Below are 25,906 nucleotides of genomic sequence, written 5' to 3'. Positions count from 1 at the left end.
TTTTTGAGACGGAGTCTCGCTCTGTCCCCCAGGCTGGAGTGCAGTGGCGCGATCTTGGCTCACTGCAGGCTCCGCCTCCCGGGTTCACACATTCTCCTGCCTCAGCCTCCCGAGTAGCTGGGACTACAGGCGCCCGCCACCACGCCTGGCTAATTTTTTGTATTTTTAGTAGAGAGGGGGTTTCACCGTGTTAGCCAGGATGGTCTCGATCTCCTGACCTCGTGATCTGCCCGCCTCGGCCTCCCAAAGTGCTGGGATTACAGGTGTGAGCCACCATGCCCGGCCTGGGTTGGGAAATTTTAAGCTTTATGTTAGACAATTCTTTTCTTTTCTCAAAGTTAAGGTCACAGACTCAGGCTCCAGGCAGGCTGATTTCTCTTTTTCAGTCCACCAACTTAGACCACGCTCCCAATGTGGGCTGGCCACTTTGCAGACAAAATGTTACTGGATATGAGTAGGACTATTAAGTGCGTGAATGTTTACACCTGTAATCCCAGCACTTGGGGAGCTGAAGAAGGTGGACTGCTTGAGCCCAGGAATTTGAGACCAGTCTGAGAGACATGGTGAAACCCCATCTCTACAAAAAAAGGAAAAAAAAAATAGCCGGGCATGGTGGCAGTCTGTAGTCCCAGCTACTCAGGAGGCTAGGGTGGGAGGATCACTTGAGCCTGGGAGCTAGAGGCTGCAGTGAGCCATGATGGCATTACTGCATTCCAGCCTGGGCGACAGAGTGAGACACTGTCTGGAAAAAACAAACAAACAAACAAAAACAAATAATAAAAATTATTATTTTCCACCAATCTGATGCTTTTATAAAACAAATTTTTTAAAAAGAAAAACAAATTTATGTCTTGCTAATTAACATATGAAAGGAAACACATACTAAATATTAAGTATACAGAATTATATAAGATATCATCTCTAAAACTAAAAAAGTAAAATAATATAGAAGGCAACTAAAAATGCTGGGCAAAAAAAGAAACTAAAAAAGTAAAAATGTAGTGGGTTCATTGACAATGCCTGAATATCTAAGTAATGTGCCAATGAAGAGAGAAAGCAAAAGGAAGCCTGTATTTGTGGGGCTCCTCTGAGTAATCCCTCTGGTCAATTTCTGCCTGAGCCCTTTTCACTCAGAAGAATACAAACCTTTTTCTTTGTTACTCTTGTTTATGTACATCTCCTAAGATACAACTTTTTCTGAGGCTCAAAAATGCTCATTCCTGCTCTTAGGATAACAGTGCAAAATAACACAGACATTACATATTTTTCAAATGCCAAGTTGAGCACAGAAGCTAGGAAACATTGTGTTTATTACATGAGACAAGCTCTCGTAAACAGTACTGAAAACCTATCTGATAAAAATGAAGCATCTGGCCGGGATCACTGTAATCCCAGCACTTTGGGAGGCCGAGGCAGGCAGATCACCTGAGGTCAGGAGTTCGAGACCAGCCTGGCCAACATGATGAAATCCCATCTCTACTAAAAATACAAAAAAATTAGCCAGGTGTGGTGGCGGGTGCCTGTAGTCCCAGCTACTCGGGAGGCTGAGGCAGGATCACATGAATCCAGGAGGAGGAGGCTGCAGTGAGCCGAGACTGCGCCACTGCACTCCAGCCTGGGCAACACAGTGAGACTCTGTCTCAAAAATAAACAAATAAATAAATAAATAAATAAAATAAAACATATTTCTGAGACGAATTTTAAGAGGTGAACAGTAGAGTAGATAAGATAGTATTCTGTAAACAAAACATAGGTCAAGTTGTTTACGTCTTATATGTTTCTGCAGATGCTCCAGGTTGGCTAACTCATCATTTATTTCAACCCCCATTCCTTGTCTTCCTCTTATAGAGTCCATAAGCCCTGTCAAAACAACATAGAACTTCTCCAAAGTAGAGAATCAGATGACTAGAAATTATGGGAGAAGTTACGATCTGAAGTCTAAATGGACCCAGAGCAAAAGAAACAGTTCTGCCCAGGAGAGATTTTTCAAGAGGCTAACAGACCCAACTTCCCTAAAGATCACCTGAGAAAAGAAAGCTGTGTGTATATGCGTTGTCCTTTTTTTTTTTTTTTTTTTTTTGAGACGGAGTCTCGCTCTGTTACCCATGCTGGAGTGCAGTGGTGCGATATCGGCTCACTGCAAGCTCTGCCTCCTGGGTTCAAGCAATTCTTCTGCCTCAGCCTCCCGAGTAGCTGGGATTACAGGTACACACCACCATGCTTGGCTAATTTTTGTATTTTTAGTAAAGACGGGGTTTTGCCATGTTGACCAGGCTGATCTTGAACTCTTGACCTCAGGTGATCCGCCCACCTTGGCCTCCCAGAGTGCTCGGATTATAGGCATGAGCCATTGCACCTAGCCTACATTTTTCTTTCTCTTTTTCTTTTTTTTCATGCCTTGCTCTGTCGCCCAGGCTGGAGTGCAGTGGCTTGATCTCGGCTCACTGTAGCCTCTGCTTCCCGAATTGAAGTGATTCTCCTGCCTCAGCCTTCCGACTAGCTGGGACTACATACACACACCACCATGTCTGGCTAATTTTTGTAGTTTTAGTAGAGATGGGGTTTCACCATGTTGGCCAGTCTGGTCTCGAGCTCCTGACCTCAGGCGATCCTCCTGCCTCGGCCTTCCAAACTGCTGGGATTACAGGTGTGAGCCACTGCGCCTGGCCTTCTTTTTAAAGGAATCTGAATAGCACTGTCATTCAGCAACTTGAGTCTAACATTTGTGGTCTAAGGTGAACTGGTCACAAATGGCAGAATTTGTCAAATAAATAAGCCAGTGCAAAAATATGATAGGCTAACAAATGGTAGAGGTTTCATTTCCATAAGGAGCCTCAGAGTCCCTGAAATATATTCAACTTGGGCCCTGAATTCCCAAAGTGACCACATTTTAATGACGTTTACCCCCTCGTTTAAAAGGTTGCACTATAAGCATATTCTCGGCATTGTGCCCATTCAGAGTAAAGAAAGAATAGCTTTTATTGAGCAGTTTTATTCTGATACTTCCAAAATCTAATTTGGCCCTGTTTTCTCCTCAACAACAAAGAGATAAAGGCTTCACTGCAGCTAAAAATGTTAATCATACCAAATAAACATTTAAGAACAGATGAAATGCCAAAAAAGGACAGTGAAGGGAAAGAAGATTATAAAAACAAATGAGAGGTGGTCATCTCTAGAGGTGACTTTGAAATCAAATAGTTATAAGTTCCTGGAAGAAAATCTCTTCAGAATGTTCCCCTATAGTAGAAGCAGCCTGTGTAACCCAGGCTCCATTCAGGGTTGGGAGAATAAGAAGGGGTCGGCTGGGTGTGGTGACTCACACCTGTAATCCCAGCACTTTGGGAGCCCGAGGTGGGCAGATCACCTGAGGTCAGGAGTTCGAGACCAGCCTGGCCAACATGGCAAAACCCCATGTCTACTAAAAATACAAAAACTTAGCCAGGCGTGGTGGCATGTGCCTGTAATCCCAGCTACTCGGGAGGCTGAGGCACAAGAACTGCTTGAGCCCAGGAAGTGGAGGTTGCAGTGAGCCGAGATCGTGGCACTGCACTCCAGCCTGAGTTGACAGAGTGAGACTCTGTCTCAAAAAAAAAAGAAGGGGTGAGCAACTGTTCATAATTACCTCAATGAAGTATTCTGAACAAATAATACATTGGAGCTCATTCTCTAGCACATCATTCATGTGGCTGAGAACTTCTTCCTTCTGTGCTTGCACCTTCTCCTTCTCTTCCTGCAAGACACACAATCCTACCTGTCATTCAGAGAACCAACAAAAATGCAAAATGGGACAGGGAGCAGGGTCAATTATTTAGAAGAGGATTCAGTCTTAATGAATGATTCATTCTGGTGCAGCAACATTAAGAATAGAACACTTTCCCTAAGGGTTATTGTTTCTCAATAATTGTTTCCTAATACAGAGCACTAATCTCCTTTCTTTCCTCTTCCTACTTGCTATGATCTGAATGTTTGTGCTTCCTCCCAAATTCCCATGTTGAAACTTATTTTCAAACATGATGGTATTAAGAGGTGGGGCCTTTGGGAGGTAACTAGGTCATGAGGGCTCCATGCTCATAAGTGGGGTTAGTGGCCTTAAAGGGGCCCAAGGAGAGCTCGTTTACCCCTTCAACCATGTAGGGACAGACATGGCAAGACTCCACCTATGAATCAGAAGACAGCCCTCACCAGACACCAAATATGCCAGCATCTTGATCTTAGATTTCCCAACCTCCAGTACAGTGAGAAATAAATTTCTGTTGTTTTTAAGCTACGCAGTTTATGGGTCTTTTTTGTAGTAGCCTGAATGCACTAAAATACCACTTTTTCAGTATTTGCATTGCAGTTTCTGTCTCCTTCCCCAAAATTAATCAAATGAGAAAAATGCAGGTGGCATACTAACCACACCAACCACCCAAGACCAGATGGGACATTAAGTAGTTTATAGCAAGCTGTAGTTCAGACGTTACATAAGATTATCCCGAACAATTAAAAACTCACTGGACAAGAAAAGAGGCATGAATAGTCCAGAGAGGCAGGAAACTTGAATTAGTTATAAAGTTGCTGTGTTCTTTGCAGCTGCCTTTTCTATAAAGTAAGGTACACCTCTGGAGACAGAAGGCTGGAGAGAGGCCTCTTGAATTACCTTCAGGCTCCATGCTCTAATACCTGCCACTTCCCACTCCTGCAGAGGCCTGCAGTACCATCTCCCCGGCTTTCCCCAAGAGGTCAGACTGCGTGTGGACACAGTTTTTAAGGAGGCTCCTAGGTATGCTCTCTTGAAGCAGACATTTATTTTAGCACTTCATCCCCAAAACAAAAAGCATTAAGAGCCCCTGAGGGGGAGAGGATGGGCCATTTGAGGTATATTTGAGTGGCTGGCTCATTTTTCATAATTTTATTTTCTTTTCCACTCAAAGCAAAGACTGGCAGACTGCTTAGGACAGTGAAGAAGGTCTGGACCCATTTCTAACTATAGTCAAATTCCCTGAGAACTTATGAATCACTGAGTTTAAAAAGATGTGGCAGTTTCTTGGAGGTTGGAGAGGAAGGTATTATGTGATTTAAACAGGAAATCAAACCAATTAAAACAAGTCCCTCCTTCAGCTCTAGGTTGGTACATGGAGGGGGTGGGATGACAAATGCAGTCAGACTCAGGTATTAATTTCAAGTCAGAGGTTGCAAATTGGTGGCCTGTGGACTGGATCCACCCTGCAGACTTGTTTAGTTTGGCCTTCATATTAAAGAAAACACACACAAAAAGCTGAAGTTGTTGCCAATATTTAAAATTTGGGATATTTCACTTAAACATTTGGACTTTCATCTGCTGTGGAAAAATCAGAAGATCTGACAACACTGGGCCTGCACTTCTGGATGGCAACAATTGGCTGAGCAGAGAAGAGTTGCCTCCTGGGATGGGGGTGTGGGCAAGTACCCCATCCAATGAGCCATAGCCCGCACAGCTCCCTACTGTGTTCTTACATTCAGGCCACTTCGCTCACTTTGATTACCAGTCTGGCCCTGGTGGGCATTTAAGTTTATAACCCCTAATTCAAGAGTTCTCCTGATTTGACATGGGAAGGAACTGCATTAAGTAATTCACTTTACTTTATGTAATTCAAATTACATAGTTCAGGAGGAACTATTTCTTGACTACAATATTCCTCAGTCTGTATCAGTGACACACCCTGAAGGAGTACCCACCATAGACAAAGGACTAGAATGCAGGATGCAAGTGCCGTATTCCCAGCATTTTGCTTCTTAACAAGGGAAGGAAATAGATGTTGTCTGACAGGCAGAACCTGCTATAGGCCTCTATAATTTTATAGATTATTTCCCCAGAGGCAAGGAGCAGCCATAATTTCTCTCTTCATTCTCCATAGCAACCCTTGCACTGTTAAAAATGCTGAGTTGCATGCACTAACCAAATTCTAAACTTCCATCTTCTTTCCAGTACCTTGGTCTGCTCTAATTCTTTGTTCTTGGCTTGAATGATGGCTTCAAAGTCCTTCTTGCTGCGATTTAGCTCTTCCATTAGAGCCCAATGCTGCAAAAACATAGCAGACACATACTCAGGATGAACTACAATGCATCCTTCCTTTTAGCCATAAACATGCCTGTTCTCTCCCTCTAGTTAGTGACTTTGGTTCAGGGATCGATAAATTGGCAGTCTCAAAATAATACCTTTATTCCATCGGGCTATCTTACCTACATGCTGCTTTTTTCAGAGGAGAGGGCAGTTAGGGAAGGCGGCCACCAAATGCACTAGGGCCTCTAAAACTAACCCAACATTGGTGGCCATCCAAGTCAACTGAAGAACTTTCACTGTGTCCCACAGTCTGCTTCTATAGGTTTGGCTTGGAGCCCAGAAATGTGCTTTTTTTTTAAAGGCCACCCAAGTGATTCTGGGAACAGTATTTAAGAACTAGTAAGTAATTAAAAGCTATTCAGAACTGGAAGCGGCTTTTACGAAATAATCAGGAGGAAATGGGAATCAGCGGAATTAGACAGTCATTTTTATTGAAATAAAAAAGATCTTTAACCTATTTATTCTACAAATCACATATTACATGCTCATAAGACAATGCTGCCTGAACCCTGCCAGTGTCTTCTGGAAGAAGGCACACCCAGGAGCTAACAGCTCATTCATTGTGACTAAATGCCTATGATGAATGTCAAGAGGTTCCACATATATGAAACATAATTTATGAGTACTCTCATGCTTAAGTATAGCTTATACTTTAGAATCTCACCTCAAATTATTTTTAAAAGAAGGTGGAGTAAAGTTAAGTATTTTTGAAAAGATATTATTCAAGAACCAAATTTTAAAATGTGTGATCTCCTGACCAAAAAAAGCAGTTATGTCAGAAGGCCTGGGTCTTCAACTTGACTCACTAATTAGATATGTGTATTTTAACTTTCTCATCTATAAAATGGGAAAACATGGCCGGGCGTGGTGGCTTATAATACCTGTAATCCCAGCACTTTGGGAGGCTGAGCTGGGTGGATCGCTTGAGCTCAGGAGTTTGAGACCAGCCTGGGCAACATGGTGAAACCCCATCTCTACCAAAAACACAAAAAATTTGTCGGGCATGGTGGCGCATGCCTATGGTTCCAGCTACTCAGGAGGCTGAAGTGGGAGGATCACTTGAGCCCAGAAGGCAGAAGCTGCAGTGAGCTGAGATTGCACCACTACACTCCAGCCTGGGTGACAGAACAAGACACTGTCTCAAAATAAAAATAAAAGGAAATGGGAAAATAGATGCCCCCTCCTCCCTCAGTGTTCATAAGAAAATAACAGGTATGAAAAGCATTTAGAGAAGTTTTTTGAGCTGTATATAAACGCATCTTTTTATTTTCTTTTCCACTCAAAGCAAAGACTGGCAGACTGCTTAGGGCAGTGAAGGTCTGGACCCATTTCTAACTATAGTCAAATTCCCTGAGAACTTATGAATCACTCGGTTTAAAAAGATGTGGTGGTTTCTTGGAGATTGGAGAGGAAGGTATTATGTGATTTAAACAGGAACTCAGTTATAAAAGATTATTATAAAAACAGTTTTTATAATGGTCTGGTAAAGAACAGCTTTCAAAAGTATCAGCATGGTGGAACAAAAAACCACCACTGCATGAGAGTGGCATGTCCCCCAGGCATGATGGTATAGAACCATGACCTAAAAGTATCACTTTTTTTTTTTTTTTTTTTTTTTTGAGACGGAGTCTTGTTGCCCAGGCTGGACAGCAATGGCATGATCTCAGCTCACTACAACCTCCACATCCCGGGTTCAAGCAATTCTCCTGCCTCAGCCTCCCGAGTAGCTGGGATTACAGGCATGCGCCACCACGCCCGGCTAATTTTGTAATTTTAGTAGAGACAGGGTTTCTCCATGTTGGTCAGGCTGGTCTTGAACTCCCTACCTCTGGTGATCCGCCTGCCTTGGCCTCCCAAAGTGCTGGGATTACAGGCATGAGCCACCGTGCCCGGTCTAAAAGTATCACATTTTAAGCTAATAAATGCATGGCCAAGTAGCCCATGCAAAATGATAGTGTGTTTTCCTGTCTCAGGAGAGGGTGCAGGGTACTTAGTGATCCCTCAGGGATTTCCAACTAGCAGAACCACATTCTTTTTCAATTTCAAAACAATGTCTGAATATTAACTGAATAATGCTCCAAATGGGAAACATGCCTACTCTCCCACCCTAGAAAATAAACAAGCTCAAAAAATAAAATTCTAAAAAGATTGAATTTATTTTCATCTAATTCTTTCCAAAGCTGTTTGTGCAACCCTCAAGGAGATCAAGGCAGGCACCCTGTCGTGCTTACAATACTGTATGACTGTTAGCACTGTAAGGTTGGGAAGTAGGTTTACGATAAAAGGATAAATTCCCCTGAACAAATTCCTATGCGATTTGCTCACTCTCTCCAATGAGATTTGAACCATCCTAACTAAATGGCACTAAACTACTAATCATAATACATAAAAGGTAGAAGACACAGTAGGTTTTAAAGATGCAAAAGAGCACACACACACAAAAAATCAAATGAGAGTAGTCAGGTTAAATTAAATAAATTACAGGCAATCTTTTAGGAGAATTTTAGTCCTGTTGAGCTTTACCCTTTCAATAAATTGATATGTGTTGTTGATTGTTAAACTGCACATTCTCAATCTGGCCTAAAATGCTTAACTGGAACATTCCCGAATTGTTTCTGGTTGGCTACAGCTCAGGAACATTGCGGTAACAGAGGCCTTCACGGGCCCTGGTGGCCAAGTCATACCTCACATTTTCCCTCTGCTGCCCTCACCTTTCTGGAAGTGGAGCCACTTCCCCAGAGAGCCTCTTAACTGCTAAAGCTCCATTCCATCTTCACCAGAGCAACTTCTGCTCAGACGAAGATGTAAGTTTTCATGCTGAGGTCTGGCATGTTTGTAAGGCTCTAAATCTCTGATCTGATGGTGTGAGCAGCTGCCACCTGCTCTGTTTACAGACTGGGGATGCCACAGAGGTATGGGCTAAGCAGCAAAGGCAGCCAGTGGTCATGTGATGCCTCGTTGCTCCCCACTCCACAGCCCACTATAATCTTAGTACTATGGCAAAGTTACCTCCTGTAGAGCCTGGGCCAGCTGTTGCTTCAGGTCCTCTTCTCCTTGCGCTATCTCCAAATCCTGCAAAGCCAAAACAAAATGGAAGGTTTCTCTGCAGGGAAAAGAAAAAAGGAACACAATCCAGCAACAAGCAGAGCAGACCAGCTAGTATGAGCATCTGGAAACAACAGGGGTGAGGGAGCAGGTGGAAAATCTCCTGTTTTACTTCAAGCTGTTGGCAGTAAAGAATTTGAGCAGAGTTATCTGCTCGAATACTGCACACTTCAGGACTGTCAGCTTTAAGCCACCAATTGGGTTGTTCTGGAAATACTACGGCCTAACAGTCCAAGCCTCCTTCATGGACTAATGCCATGATTCCCAAAAGGATGTAAACTGAGAACTTCTGAGCCCCCAAATACCTAAACTCAGATGTAATCCCCAGTGCTGGCACTCACAACATCTAGCATGCTTCTTTTCCCTCTACTCTGGCCATTCTGTCTCTCATTCTGAGTCTTTACCACTTCAGTTTATACACTGCTCCTCTGCTCCTTCTCTCTCCTTGCCTGAGCTTATGCTGTATTTCCTCATCAGCCCCCTCCAATATGGAAGCTTTCCAGGTGATCATTAACCTATATGTCCAGCACCTTCCAAAAGAATTTCTGGGCCGTTCTGTCCTTAAGAATTACCTACCCATTTAATATGCCAACTTGAAATTGTTCTCTAATTTACTATATTGACTGAAAACTATTCTCTGATTACATCATGTGTATGAAACATCTTGCCTCCTCAACAAGATAAATTCCTTAATGGCAAAAACCATTTGGTAAGCATCTTTATAACCACCAGAATTCCCTAGTACCAGGCAATTTGAGTACTTAAAAAAATAAAAAAAGTGTTAAGGAGCAAGGGTTTAATGAGCTTCTAAACAAGTAGTAGGGGATAGGATAAATCCTTAGGGCTTGGTGGGCAGAGGGAGATGCAGCTGATAAACAAGGGACTAGATACACTTCACTATGAGCAATATATACATGACCAACTCATACCCAGAGAAATTCTCTAAACCAATCCTTTCGCCTTTAACATTTTGGTACAGAAAAAGATTTTGCAGCTACACCTTGAGGCATGTCCAGAGCAGCCACAAATATTAATCAACAGTAACTTGTTCCTGAACATATTAGCCTTTACAGAGAGTTCTGTCCTGGTGAAGGTGTGATATACCAAACACGTAGACATAAACCACCCTCTATTAATTTCAAGAACTAGTCTAGGCTGGATAAGGGAAGCAAAAAGGTACACATAAGCAAGCAGTGTATACTCTCAAAAGACCTATTTAATCCATGGCCTTTGCTAATACTACCACTTCAAGGGGATAGCAGAGATCAGAATGAAATTTATAAATTGCTCAGAAATAAGCCAACACTACCCCTGGCTGTTCCTCACCCTGAGCAACCCAAACAAAAAGCTTATTCACTGTAGTTGTGACTGGTCTGTCTGAGTTCTAAGTCAACAATGGGGAATTCTTGACATTCAATATTATCTGAGCAACTGGGTGGGAGCAAAATGTGCGGTTCCTGCCAGATAGGAAATGACATTTTGAGCAGGGACAGGATCTGCTCTGGCCTAAAGCTTTGTGCAAGAGCTTGTCATCTAAGCAAATGACTGAGGGATGGAAACACATTTGGTCTTACCTTTATACAGGTAAGACAGTCATTATTTTACCTTCCTACTATAGGCACTGTGGAAGGTGGTTTATCAGTCAACCCAACAATGCAGTCATGGTGCATCTGTCCCATCACATGCTGGCTGCTCAAAATAGAAACAAAAACATTTTCTGCCTTTTTAGCCCCTCACCTCCTGGCTTAGCTACAGAGTTAACTAACCTTTATAGCTAACAAACTGTCAGGTACCAGGGCAGAGGAACCAGCTGACCTGTACCTGCCCTGAGACTAAGTGATTTGGCCTTGGCCACAGAGCAAAAATAGGTAAGTCTTGAAGACAACTATTGATTTAATTGGACTCTACTGTGGTTTTGTGGCATCTTGACCTTCACCTAACTTCCCCCTGAATTCATGTTGGTTCTGAGTTGCCTCAGCTTTGCATCCTGAGATAAGTTATGCCCTGGCTGGCTCTGCTGGTCACTTTACCCTATCTTGGCACTCTAACTCTGCTCCTGATCTCATCAGCATGCTGAAGCCTTAACCCTCTACTCAGTCCCCTTCCCTTATCTCAAAAGTTTACTGTTCCCATTCCATTTCCTGTCTTTGGTGCTCAGAATTTGGTACCTGGCCCAGAAACTGAGAACTCTGGCCAGAGGCTCATGAAGTGCCTGCCCCACCCCTGAAGACCACTCTTGCCCTTCCCTTCCGTGTGGTACCTGAAGATGCTGTTCCTCTTCCTGGAAAGTCTTCTCTAGTTGCTCCACTCTTGCCTGCTGCTGAGCCTGCTCTGCACACAGCTGGGACTGTAAGTCCTGCAGTTCCTGCTCCATTTGCACAATTTTCTTTGAGTTCCCCTTTTGGGTCTGCTTTTTCACATTCATAACGGCTTCATGTTTTTCCTGCATCTGTATTTTCAGCCTCAGAATCCTGGACATGGTCACCTTAAACATCTGTAAGCCTCTCTGAGATGCTGAAGAGTTTGAGGCTGTCTGCTCATGATGAACCTCTGTGACTTTGGGGAAGCCAAGGTAAATGGGAGCCCCTGTGGTCTTCTTACTTGGCTCAAGGACAGTCAACTTAGGATCCAAATTTTCAGAAGGTGTACTGGACACTTCACCTTTCCCCTGTGATTTCACTGACTGACCAGATTCACAAGACACTTTATTTATTTTGGATTTCAAATTTGAGGGGCCTTCAGCTCCAGGACCTGCTAATTCATCCAAACTGAATTTCCTTTTAGTTCTCAATTCCTTATTTTTTTCTATCACTTGGTCATTCTTGGGCGAAAGACAAGGATATATTGTCTCCCAGTCTTCTTCAGTAACTTCATATTCATACTCCGCATTCTCCTTATTTTCCAGAGGCACTCCAAGTTGGATGTAGTCTCCCTGATGAATGGAATAGACCCTTAAAGGTTCCAGACGTGCTCTGTTCAGCCAAACACCATTTAGACTCTGGGGAAAGTGAAAGAAAGAAGAAATAAGCTTCACGATTTTCGTCTTAAGGGAATCTCTCTCCTGCTGCTGTAAAATCTTCTGCCTTTTCAGAAGGAAAACTCTTGATAACAAATAGAAAACAAAGATTCATAAACGACCATCCTTAGAAACAGCATTCGTCAAGCAGTGCTTTGGCTTTTTACCTATATTTCACATTCATGCCTCCACAGAGAACTGCCATATAACAGGCAGGAATCACCTTATTATTGGTGGATAATTTACTCAAACACATGGAATAGCATTAAAGGAAACTGAAATTGGATAGCTCCTATTAACCTAAACTGAAGCAATGTCCCAAAACTAGAAAAAATGCTATTAGCGAAGAAAGCAGTAGCTAAGGGTGAGGTCCATGAAGTAGGTTCAAATGCTATCTCTGGATGTGGTTCCTTAACACACTGGTAAGCAAGCAAGCACACATAAACCAAAAAAAAAAAGAGAGTACTATATCCGGTACTAGGGTCAAATGGCAGGTAGGATCTGACCCAATTAATACCAACAGGGGTATATGGGCAATACAGGATAGCGGTTAAGAGCTGGAGCTCTGGACTCAGATGTGGGTTCATAGTCTGCACGGCATTCGGCAATTTACTTAACCTCTCCATGCCTCAGTTTTGTCTGCAGAACAGGGATAGTACAGTACCTACCTCACACTGTTCCAGTGAGGAATGAATAAGATAATGCATGTAAATCACTTAGCACAATGACTCACATAGAATAAATGCTTAATAAATATTTACTGTCTGGGAGTGGCGGCTTACGTCTGTAATCTCAGCACTTTGAGAGGCCGAGGTGTGCGGATCACTTGAGGCCAGGAGTTCAAGACCACCCTGGCCAACACAGTGAGACCACCTCTCTACTAAAAATACAAAAATTAGCCAGGTGTGGTGGTGGGTGACTGTAATTCCAGCTACTTGGGAGGCCAAGGCATGAGAATTGCTAGAACCCAGGAGGCAGAGGATGCCATGAGCCAAGATTGCATCACTGCACTCCAGCCTGGGTGACAGAGCGAGACTCTGTCTCCAAAATAAATAAAATAAAATAAATATTTACTTTTATGGTTTTAATGAAGTCATAGATTGAGGTTAAGAGCACAGATCCTGGAGTCAGACTGCCTGGGTTTGTAATGTGAATCTCTCTCTATCATTTAGCAGCTGGGTGATGTTGGCCAGGTTTCTTGACCTCTTTATGGCCCAGTTACTGCACTGATAAAATGAAGGAAAATAAGTCTCTCCCTCATGGTGTCTGTGTGGATTTAATGAGATAACATATGGCAAGTATTTAGACAGTGCCCGGGCATCATATTACATAAGTGTTCACTATTACTATGCCTTGGTTCAACTGATTCATTAACAATCATTTCAATTCTATGCTCAATGTCATGCAAGGTAAATATATTGAGTGGAAAGGACATGAAAACTTTCAGCAGCTGATGGTAAAGACAATACAAGGACACAAATAAGTAAATGTGGGATTACATGGCATAGCCCGTAAATGCAAAGAAATATCATGTGCAGCTGGGATAGCTAAGGGATGCTAAATGGAGATGATAGGTCCTAAAATAGACTTGAAACAAAGGCAAGATTCAGAGTTGAAATATACTGTTGAGCATTTTAACCCATACCAAGGACTTAAATTCAGGGGATAGGCCAGAGATGAAGCTCACTGCTGAATTGGGACCAAGATTTATGTTTACACTGGCAACTACAGCTACCTTCTTTCAGCTAGAAAAAAATCCCTAGTCAACCCAAATATGAGGGACAGGGGGCTTGACCACAAGGCACAGAGGGTAAAGGGAAAGTAGAGATCAGATCTTAGCTCTTGTTTGGCATTAGGCTCTTGTTTCCAGTTTTATCTTCTATTACTTGGTTTACACGGAAAGAAAGACTGGTATAGATACATACAGAAAGATTAGTCTTAACCCACTATGCATTGGGCCTAACCTGGTTCATCTAGGAAACCTCCTCACACTCTTTCTATTCAGCCTGAGAAACTATGGGGAGTGATAAGTTTTGCTAAATTTTGAAACAACATATGAGAAATAACAAAGGAGAGGGATGGAGCCAGAACAATCTATCTGAGAACAATTTTAGAGCAGGACAGTCAATTTTAGATTGATAAGTTTTGCTAAATTTTGAAACAACATATGAGAAATAACAAAGGAGAGGGATGGAGCCAGAACAATCTATCTGAGAACAATTTTAGAGCAGGACAGTCAATTTTAGATTATACGCAGGAAAAAGGTCTCAGAAAAAGTAGTAAGACACAGAAGGCCACCTAATGCCAAGGTACAGAAATTTAAGGAAAGTCTCCAAAGCTAAGATAAGGTAAAATAAATAAATAAGATTACAGGAACAGCCCACAGCTAAAGAGAGTAAGAATCCCTCAGAAGCTGGGGCAAACTTTCACGATATGTTGCAGCCCTCCATTAGATCCTCTACATTAACCCATTGCCTTCAGAGCCCTTTTAGCAGCTGGAAAGTAAACTCAAAATTCTCCCATCACGTTTTGTCTTTGGATCCTTGTACATTTACCCATTCATCCCTTCTTGGTGACATCTAGTGGTATAATTTAAACCAAAGCCCTGAGTCAGGTCTGTTCATATAAGAAGACTAGAAAAGGACAAAAATGCCACAGCTGTACAAGAACAATCAAGTACTGCCGGATACGATCTCAAATACAATGGCTTAAATAATCATGCTCTGTTCAAGGCTTTCTTAATGTTGGTTTTCATAACTACCCACTTGAATAATGCTAGCAGCAGAAAATCATACCCAGAAAAGTCTGCCTGATGTCTCTTAGCCACCAATGGGAAAAAAGTGGGATAACTCACATCCACTTATACAGGAATTACTTCACTAGATGCTCAATCTCTGTCCAGCTGCTTTTAAACAGTTATTGAGGAAAGTGGAAACTCAAAACCAAAAGACAATGTTTTCTTGGAGTGCTTTAGATAATTTAGGTAGCTCAGTGGTCCTCAACCCTGGCTATACAGTAAAACTACCTGGGAAGGTTTAAAACAAAGAGCGGTGCCTGGGTTTCACCCTCGGAGTGAGTTAAGTGGTCTGAGATAGAAACTAAATATCAGTATTTTAAAAGTTACATTTATATACCAACACATATAGTTGTGTAACTATATCAAGAAACAGTGCCCCTTGGTAGTCAACCTTTCCCGCATTCCCAGGCAACTACTTATCTGTTCTCTTCCCTTTCTCAGAATGTAATACAAATGGAATCTTATTATCTACACTTTTGAGTCTTGCTTCTTTCACTTAGTGTAATGCCTCTGAGATTCGTCCATACTGTTGCATTATCGGCAGTTTGTTATATTTTATTGCTGAGTAATATTGAAGGTAGTAGGAGTGGAGCACAGTTTATTCATTCCCTAGTTGTTTTTTTTCCAGTTTTTGGTGAATATTAATAAAGCCACTACAGGCCGGGCGTGGTGGCTCACGCCTGTAATCCTAGCATTTTGGGAAGCCAAGGCGGGTGGATCACCTGAGGTCAGGAGTTCAAGACCAGCCTGGCCAACATGGTGAAACCCATCTCTACTAAAAATACAAAAATTAGCCAGGCGTGGTGCTGCATGCCTGTAATCCTAGCTACTCGGGAGGCTGAGGCAGGAAAATCGCTTGAACCCGGGAGGCAGAGGTTTGGGGAGCCGGGTTCGCGCCATTGCACTCCAGCCTGGGCAAAAAGAGCGAAACTCCATCTCAAAATATAAAAATAAAAAAAACAAAGCCACTAGAAACATTCACATACAAGTTTCTGCAAGAACATAAGCTTTCATTAATCTTGGGTAAATACCTAGAAATAGGATCACTGGACAAGTGTATATTTGACTCTTAGAAACCACCAGTTTTTCAAAGTGGAGGTACCATTTTATATTCACACTTGAATGTTGAGGAGTTCCAGTTATTCTGCATGCTTGCCAGCACTTGGTTATCATCAAGTCTTATTTCAGCAATTGTATTAAGTATGTATCCATCAATATATTTTTAAAAGTCTTTACTAAAGCAGAACATGCAAACATAAAAGTGCACAAATCATAAATGCACCAACTCGATGAACAGTCACAAAATGAACATCTTAGTGTAACTACCATGAGGTCAAAAACAAAACAAACCCCACATTATCAGCATCCCAGAAACCCCTGTGTGCCTCCTTCTAGTCAGTAGCCACCTTGGCAATAAGGTGACTACTATCCAGATTTAACAGCACATGTAAATTTTGTCTGGTTTTAAACATTGTATAAATGTCTTCATATAATATGTATTCTTTTGTGTCTGTCTTCTTTCACTCAATTTTTTTTTTTTTTTTTTTTGAGATGGAGTCTCGCTCTGTCACCCAGGCTGGAGTGCAGTGGCCTGATCTCGGCTCATTGCAAGCTCCGCCTCCCGGGTTCATGCCATTCTCCTGCCTCAGCTTCCAGAGCAGCTGGGACCACAGGCTCCCGCCACCACGCCCAGCTAATTTTTTGTATTTTTAGTAGAGCGGGGTTTCACTGTGTTAGCCAGGATGGTCTCGATCTCCTGACCTCGTGATCTGCCCACCTCGGCCTCCCAAAGTGCTGGGATTACAGGCGTGAGCCACCGCGCCCGGCCTTCTTTCACTCAATATTATGTGAGGTTTATCCATGCTATTAGATATAGTAGTTCATTCATATTCACTACAGTATAGTGTTTCAATATAAGATTATTCCACAATTTATCCATTCTATTGTTGATGGACATTTGGGCTGTTTCCCTGGGAGTGAAAATACTGTGTCAAGAGCTATATGTATGTTCAACTTTAATGAATAATGCCAAATAATTTCCCAAAGTAGGTGTACCAATTTACACTCCCAACAGAAGGGTAAGAGCATTCTATCACTCCATATCCTCAATACCTGGCATCATTAGTCTTCAATTTTGGCCACTCTGGTGAATGTGTAGAGGTATTCCATTATGGTTTTAATTTAAATTCCCCAGATTATTAATGAGATTGAACAACTTTTCATTGGATAGAAACTTTTGTGAAGTGCTTGTCTCTTGCTCATTTTTAAATAGGGCATATCTGTCTTTTTCTTATTGGAGTTCTGCAGATACCTCAGTATAGCCCTTCATTGACTATAATGTGTAGCAAACATCTTCCTCTGAGTTTGCCTTTTACTCTCTTAATGGTGTTTTTTGACGAATGAACGTTTTTATTGTACTACCACCAGTATTTTTAAAAAGTGACCCAGGTGAGAGTAAAAACTGGAAATGGGGTTGATAACCACTGCTCTAGTTGCTGGAGGACCAGAAGCTGAACTGTCCCAAGCAGCAAACTTTGTTCACGTAAGAGTACACTTACCAGAGACTTCAAATGCCAGAGTCTGCAGAAGAACAAAGGTAGGAATCACCAGGCAGCAGGTGAAAAGCAACAGGAGAGGAGGGTAAGAATGGGAAAGGCTCAAGTAAGATGTGACCAAACCTCTAAGGCATTTCATACTGTGACTTTAAAACAACCAATTTTCTGAAAGGGCTGGATACCAATACAAAGGATGGGCCATCTGAAGAGCTTATGAATTGACCAAAACCTACACAACTAGAACCATCCTCATACTGTGTGCAGACTTAGCTGTCCTCCAAGGTTTTTTTCTATATTTTAAGCCAATTTTAAACCAAAATAACATTTCTTGCAATTTTTGTATCTATACTTAAGCTCTTTCTGACCATTCCAGCAGATAAGAGAATGCAGCTCTGAGTTTTAACTTATTAGAAACACCTATCTCTTGAAAGAGACTTGGCAAATGATTTCAAACACAACCACAGCAATAATACCCTACAGCTGAAATTCAGGTCTCTTATCAGCAGAAGAGGGCTGCCATGGCATCATGCCAGGAAGAAGCCAGAAAGGGGGCATCTGCAGTCAAAAGAAAAGTGCAGGGAGGAGGGGGGATTTACTTGTAAGAATTGTTCTATCAAAACACCCCAGTGCTAGCTTCTCTTAAAAATCAGTTATCTCACAAACAATCACAGCTAAAAAGTTTAAACAGGTTGTTAAGAAACCTATCTTTCCTCTCTATTACCTGACTGAGACCTGAGAAGAATCACATGATAACAGCAACCCTAGAAGGAAGGGTACAAAGCAAACACTGGAGAGTGAGCCTGGAGCACAGTCATGATCTCATCTTGCACAGGCTGCCTCTGTATCCCTGGGGTTGACATTCAAATAACACTAAAGTTGATCAGCTGTTGGCTTCCCAACCTATGAAAATCTGCTAATCCCATAAGTGGATCACATCTACACTGCACATAATTAAGAAAAGCAGCAGCAGAGAACTCACCTCTATAATATTGTAATCCTAACTCTCATACAGCCTACTCTGATGAGGAAAACATCTTTTCCTAAGCTGTTTTGATATATGCTATTACAGAGGCTTTAAAACCTTGCAGCTATATTTTAAATATGCATAATTAATTGTTTGACGTCATAAAGCCAGTATAGCAAATTGCTTACGTACTTTACTGGTATTTGACACAGGGTATAGCAGAGAAACTTAAGACCTGGCTCATTATAGAGAAGGCCTTGGGCAAGACAGTTTATCTCTCTGGGCCTCAGATTCATCTGTCTACATAAGGGGTTAAAGTAGATAATCTCAGTGCCAATTTTTATCCTGCTCATGGTGCCTTGCTAAAAGTGCTGAACCAATTTACTTAGCATTTATGTACGGTCTCCTTCAATACAGTGCCAACTCAACTTAATTCTAGAGCAGGAAGATACTTTCCAACAGCTTAAATCTAGCAGTTTTATGCACGCAAAATGAGGCTGGCGGGCAGACCTGTGGGATACCCTCCCTTCTAATGGTACCTTTAAAATCCTAACTGGGGCAGTGAAAAAATATGAAATGGCACTTAAAGACATGTTATACTTCCTAAACATTAACTGTTTATGTTAGAATTTCTCTCACCTCATAGTCTGTATTTTCATCACATTCCTGGGTGCTTGTATATGTGCACTTTAGGTATTTTCTTTTCTTTTTGATAGAGACAGAGCTTCACTATGTCAGCCACACTGGAGTGCAGTGGCTATTCACAGGTGCAATCCCTTTGTTGATCAGCACAGCAGTTTTGACCTGCCTTCCTTCTAACCTGGGTCAGTTCACCTCTCCTTAGACACACTGGTGGTCCCCTGCTCCCAGGAGGACACCATATTGATGCCGAACTTAAGGCAGACACCAGAACGGCATAGCACACTATAACCCAGAATTCATGGGCTCAAACAATGCTCTGGCCTCAGCTTCCCCAGTAGCTGGGACTACAGGCATGTGCCACCACACCCAGCACATTAGGTACTTTCTAATTGCTGGGCTTTATATACTATTGCACCTCCCTCAATATATTTACCACTAAACTAGTGGTTTTCAAATTTGTTTAAAGGAGAAAAACCCATTATTCAAAGGAAATCTTCAGAACACCAATATTTAAAACATGTTTTAAAAGCCAGGGGAGGTTGCTCAGATTGAAAGGAGTGAGGAAGGAAAGGAGCTAAGCGCAATCAGATCAGTTTCTCCCTCCTCCCCCTGTCCACTGAGCCATAACTGTACTCCAGAAGCATCAGCAGATTCTGCAGATTCTCAGGGTCTCTGGGAGCTTCACCTCAAACAGGCTTATTTGCCCAGTAACTTAGTCTAGTTTCTGGAATAGGACCTACTACCCCAATTCAGGTATTCTCTTCAAGGTAACAAACTTCAACCCAAATCAAGAGAAATTATTTTAGCATAATCGAATCTCTGGCAGCATATGGAAGTGGCTGCCTCTGGAAAAGGGAACTGGATGGCTAGGAAAGAAAAAGTTATACTTTTGAATTTTATACCATGAATTACCTATGCAAAAAAAAAAAAGTAATTTAAAAACAAATAAAAGTCATTAGGCTTCTGTGAATTCCTGTACCTTGTTGTCCATAATTGTCCACTGGCCCTCAGGATTCTGCTTCAAAACACAGTGGTTTCGAGAAATCATCAGGGGGCAGATTTTTGATACCAGTTGGTATGTGACACCAAATCCTCGTCCTACAGTCACCTGGGAAGACAACAACAATGCAAGCAATACCATCAGTCATTGTGCTGAAAAGGGAGGTCCTTTACAAATCTCATCAACCAGCAGCATATGCAGGTCCTGACTTAAGAAACCAGACACCTGTGGAACCAAAACAGTGCATCAGCTATCTCCTCTTCAGCTGCCTTGAGAACCACCAAGCAGAAAAAGGCAAACAGTTGTGACAACAAGAGAAAGCTGAAAAAGAGTTATCCATGTATCTCAGAGTTGGCAAGATCTTGAGAGGTCATCTGTTTCAGTGACTATGAGATAGAGGAATTCTTTCTACACATCCCATCAACGCATAAATACTGCCAGTAACTTTACATAAGGCAGGCCCTCCAATTTTAAAATGTCTCTGACTTGGCATCTTTCTCCTTGTAAATTCCATCCATTGGCACTGGCTTTGCCCTGGGCACCATCAGGAAATCTCCAATCCCCTTTCAATGTCGCAGCTATAAAGTGAACACGGCATTTTCTCTTTTCCTGGTTCTGTATTCCCAGGTACTTCAACTTAACTCCCAGGGGATGGGCTTGAGTCTTTGCCATTCTAATGAGTCTTCAAAAGGACTGCTGGTTTATCTTTATTCCTGGATGGCATATTAAGAAAAATAAACTTAATTTCTATTACACAGTCAAACGCAAGTGTTACTTTCCCAGTTCTAGATATTATCACTGGAGCATATAAATTGCATTAGCTTTCATAGCAGATCTAGTACACTGCCAGTGTATCCTCGAACTTAGGAATGATTAAATTTCTTGGTCTCCCCCTCCTCCAAGAAATGCTATCCTAAGTCCCGTCTCTTCTGCTCTATACTTGACTGGATGGAAAACTTTGGATTCAAGCGCAGGACCTTAGATTGATTCCTGTTAAATTTCATCTTGCTAGCTCAGCCTATCAAACCAATTTGTCCAGACCTTTCTGAATTTTTAATCTGCCATCAGATCAGACATACTTAATATCCCTTCCACCAAATTTATATGAGATGATGCCTTCTATACCTTCATCTGAGACACAGAATGGGATGTAGCCAAAGGCAAAGTTTTCAGGAAAACCTAGTAAACATTAATCCACACAGTCTGGATATACCTTCAGCCATTTATAATTCAACCAAAAGTCTTTGCATTGGAGTACATATTCTCTGTCTTATCCACAAGAACAGCTTGAGAGCTTCCGGAAAAGGTTGAAAAGAAGCCCCAATTCACATCTATCATACTTTCCTGTTGGACCAGTCTAGTTCATAACAACCCTGTGAAGGAAATGAAATTCTTCTGAGATCCAGATCACAGAATTCCCTTATTCTTTTTTGTTTTTTTAATTTTTTTTTTTCTTTTTGAGACAGAGTCTTGCTTTATCACCCAGGCTGGAGTGCAGTGGCATGATCTTGGCTCACTGCAACCTCTGCCTCCCGGGTTCAAGCAATTCTCCTGCCTCAGCTTCCCGCGTAGCTGGCATTACAGGCGCGCATCACCACGCCCAACTAATTTTTGTATTTTTAGTAGAGACGGGGTTTCACCATGTTGGTCAGGCTGGTCTCGAACTCCTGATCTCAAGTGATCTGCCTGCCTCAGCCTCCCAAAGTGCTGGGATTACAGGTGTGAGCCACCGTGCCCGGCTCCCTGCATATTCTTCTTAGTGCACAAACAACCTCTTTAATGACCCATATCACAACCTTAACTGGGAACTTTAAACCAAAGTTAGCTAAAACTGCCTTCTTCTCTTCTTTTTAAAATCCTTCAGAACGCCTGTCCTCCTCAGTCCCTCAAAGACCACCACGACTCACTGACCTAATCTATTCCTCCCCACAAACTCTCATCTCAGTATTCACAATACTATCCAACCAACTACTCAACCCATAACCCAGAAGCCATCTTTGATTCCTCTCTGTCCCTCATCCCCACATTGAAATTACTGGTAAATTATATGGGCTATAATTCAAGTATGTCCTAAGTCTGTTCATTCCTATCTCTGCAGCCACAACCTTAGTCCAAACCACCTGGCCTCCTACTGTTTCTGTTCTCACTCTAGCCCCCATAAGCTTTATATAGTAACTGGAATAGAAATGTAAAAATTTTAAATCAGATCACTTTCCTTCTTTCCTTAAAACTGTCCAATCATTCAAACTTCCTTCCACAGCCTATAAGACCCTCAATGTCCTGAGCCCCTCTACTCTCTAGTCTTAGCTCATACCATAGTGCCAACACTAGCTGCTCCAGCCCCTCAAACGTTTTTTTTGTTGTTGTTGTTCCTTATGCTCCTCTCCCCGAAGTACCAGCCTACCTGAGGGTCTTTTCACTTAGCCCCTCTGCTAAGAACACTTTTCTCTCAGATCTTGCACAGGCTCCTTATCTTTCATGTTCCAGCTACTCATAAGCCTACTCTATTACCTCTGTCTAAAGTTGGTTGTCTGCTTCCCATCATATTTCTTCAGTTATTAGGACGTACTTATCACAAACCAAAATTATCTTGCTTATTTTACTTTTCCACTCTGTCCCCTTCATAGAATATAAATTAGATAAGCAGGGACTTTATCTGTCTTGTTTACCACTGTGTTTCTATACCTGGCATAGTGTTCAGTTAAGTATTTGAGAATGAATTAAAGAATAAAGAGGTCTTGCATATGAGTCCTCAAGATTTTAGGGTGGGTGTTTTTAGGTCAGAAGTTAGAGACTGTATTACCATTGGAAAATATGGAGCAGCAGTTGGAACTCATACGGTCTCACTTGTTTCTCTTTAAAATGTTGTGGTGATCACTCCACCAACACTGAGCACAAAGATTTTCAGTTCTTTCACACTCTGCCAGAATTATATTAATTATAGAAGTTCCTCTGAATACACATATCTGTTAAAAATGGAATGGCTAGGGATTTATCTGTCATCCATATTCAGTAAAATTTCTATTTAGGTAGCTTTATCTCTAAGAGAGGAAGCATCTCATATTACATGCTAATATTTGAGGGTAGACAGCCAGACTGCCATTGTGAGTAGCCTGGGGAAGACAGTACCAAAAAAGTAGAAGAGTACCTTTTCCTGACATTGCCTCCAACAGACTTTGAACCCAGAAAAAGGAATCATTCTTTTACATCCTTCCCTGCACTGCCTGGTCTTAGAATTTACCTTGGTACTACTGATATTTCACCTATACTGTAGTTAAAGAGTACAGTGAGGTTACCTGGAAATCTCAGGACCACTCAACATAACACTGAATTTCCCGTGGAAACTGACTGACGACCCACGTGTGAGGGGTTGTTTTCATTTACAATAGTTTTGCAAGCCTTTGAGCTTACACACATTATTGATCTAAAAGATCATCTTGTCTTTGCCCACCTTCACTAAGACTATCTCCTTCCTCCTGGGCACAATTCCTACTGTTTCTCAAATAACAAGTAAATATGGCCAGGTGTGGTGGCTCACACCTGTAATCCCAGCACTTTGGGAAGCCCAGGCAGGCGGATCACATGAGGCCAGGAGTTCGAGATCAGCCTGGCCAACATGGCGAAACCCCGTCTCTACTGAAAATACAAAAAGTAACTGGGCATAGTGGTGCATATCTGTAATCCCAGCTACTTCGGAGGCTGAGACAGAAGAACCACTTGAAGCAGGGAGGTGGAGGTGTGATCACACCACTGCACTCCAGCCTGGGTGACAGAGGGAGTACTCTCTCTCAAAACACCCCACAAAAAAGCCCCAGTAAATATAACCATCCTTTCCCTTTTTTCCCTTGGGGCAGAAAACTTAATGAAAACTAAATACAAGAGAAGAAAAGGGGAGAGAAGGTTCTGTTGTTTTCCCCAAAGGCCTAGATACTTTATAGTACCTGAGAACTAGCTAATTTGCAATAAATCTCTACTTGTTTTTCCACCAAACTCTATGCATTGCTTTAACAAGCTTAAAGCCACTTATTTAGACAATTTACTACAGTGTTCCCATCAATGAAATGAAAGGAACTCTGTTTTATTATTTTATCCACAACATCTGAGACTAAGAACTGGAAAGGCAGGGAACTGACCTACCTTTGCTGTTATGTTATTAGCATACCTTTTAAAATCTTGTGCAAAACAGCTTGTGCTATGATTTGGGGACCATAACAATAAGTACAACTTCTTCTCTTGCCTTTGATTCAGACTTCTTTTCAGGCTATGCTACGACCTGACCTTGCAGGCAGCCAAGACTGGCAGGCTTCTCCTACACACAGGTCCCTGAAGCCAGCCACAGTCTTACCACTGGGTTTATATGGGTCCCTCCCCTCGCAAGTAGCCCCACAAAGAACTATCAAATGGTTTTGTGTAAGAGTGCTTTATAGTCTTCTTGCCCTTTCTTCAGGTGCTTTAATTCTTCCTCCCCATCCCACCTGCCCAAGACTGCAGTACTAACAAGCTATTCAGAAGAGTCATAAATTAATCCACAACAATTGAATCTAAAGGAATAACACTTGCCCACTAAGTTACCTTATACGGTTGTGTGTATGCGGGGATCAGATTAAGTAATGTATGTGAAATTAACTAATAGTTATGCACAAAAATAATTTATTTTTGTGTGTATTATTTAGGTTATTATTCAGGTGTTCGTGTTTTAATTTGTTAAACTTCTCACAAACATATGCTGTTGGAAAGGGCCAGGCAGGGAAAGATCGGTGCTCAAGCTAAAAGAATGAATGCTTAATGTGGACTTTTAGGCACTAATACCTGGATAGAAGAGGTATTTGGGGGCAGAGATGTTTTCTTGGTGTTCCTCAAATCACAGCATACAAGTAACCCTTTATAATACCCCCTAATCTAGCAACTAAATCTGAGCCTGGACATGAATTCCTCCTCTGACTTGAAGAACTACTGCTCTGGGATGGAACTAAATAATCCACATCTTGGCACTTGATCATACAGCCCATATGGATGTGCTTTATACAATGACTGCTTCATTGTATAAATCCTCTCTCCCCACTCAAGCCTTAAACTCTTCGAGCGCAGAAATTTTATTTGTCCTCATTGTACACCAAACAATGTTAAATACTCAGTAAATACCTGGCAGACTGAATTGAGGCAGTACGGCTTATAGGAAAAATCTACCTGAACACCCATAAGACTCAAAAGACTTCTTGAATTTACAACATCATGGCCAACCATCCACTTTTACTGCAAAGAGAACTTTTCATACAGATTATTTCCAAAACCCAAATGGTTCCCAGTCATCACAAGCTTGTCCCTGACCCAGTTCTCCTTCTCAACCTGATTGCAATCTAACAACTCCCTCCTCCCTTCTCTCGCTCTTTCAAGATGCACCACGCTGGTGCGTCTTGAACCGTGCCAGGAACCGTGCCTCATCTTTCCCCTTAAAATTTTTTTCATTTACAACTGCATTAATAAAGACGACAGGCAGCCTCTGGAGAGAACTCTGAATACCTGCCCGACCCACCTCAGGGAGTGCCACTCGGCCGTACCGAGCCTCACGGGAGAAATGTGGCCCAGCCCAAGCCGCCCATGTTCCTCAGAGTTGGGAAGGAGGAAGACATTTCTACGTGAAAGTTTGATTGCTTTAAGGGACAAAACCCAAAATTTGCAATCGTTTTCAAAACAAACTCGAGAAAGTTCACGCGCCGGGCCCTGCCTCGGCTTCCCGGCGGCTCG

General features: G+C 42.1%; 1 protein-coding gene across 3 annotated transcripts in view; it reads right to left on the bottom strand.

Annotated features, from left to right (window-relative positions):
• The window catches only part of RNF8 (ring finger protein 8), a 37,271-nt gene that overhangs the window by 10,571 nt on the left and 794 nt on the right, over nucleotides 1–25,906 (bottom strand). For 2 of the 3 annotated variants that reach the window (NM_001133491.1, XM_024247941.3), the window contains 5 exon segments: nucleotides 3,623–3,730; nucleotides 5,951–6,040; nucleotides 9,092–9,154; nucleotides 11,448–12,185; nucleotides 20,141–20,269. In NM_001133491.1, the coding sequence (NP_001126963.1) occupies nucleotides 3,623–3,730; nucleotides 5,951–6,040; nucleotides 9,092–9,154; nucleotides 11,448–12,185; nucleotides 20,141–20,269 (1,128 nt within the window). 3 annotated transcript variants of the gene reach the window in all.

This window comes from Pongo abelii, chromosome 5 (assembly GCF_028885655.2).
Source record: "Pongo abelii isolate AG06213 chromosome 5, NHGRI_mPonAbe1-v2.0_pri, whole genome shotgun sequence".
Lineage (NCBI taxonomy): Eukaryota > Metazoa > Chordata > Mammalia > Primates > Hominidae > Pongo > Pongo abelii.
Note: the sequence above shows the minus strand (reverse complement) of the source record. Positions and strands in the feature narration are given on the sequence as shown.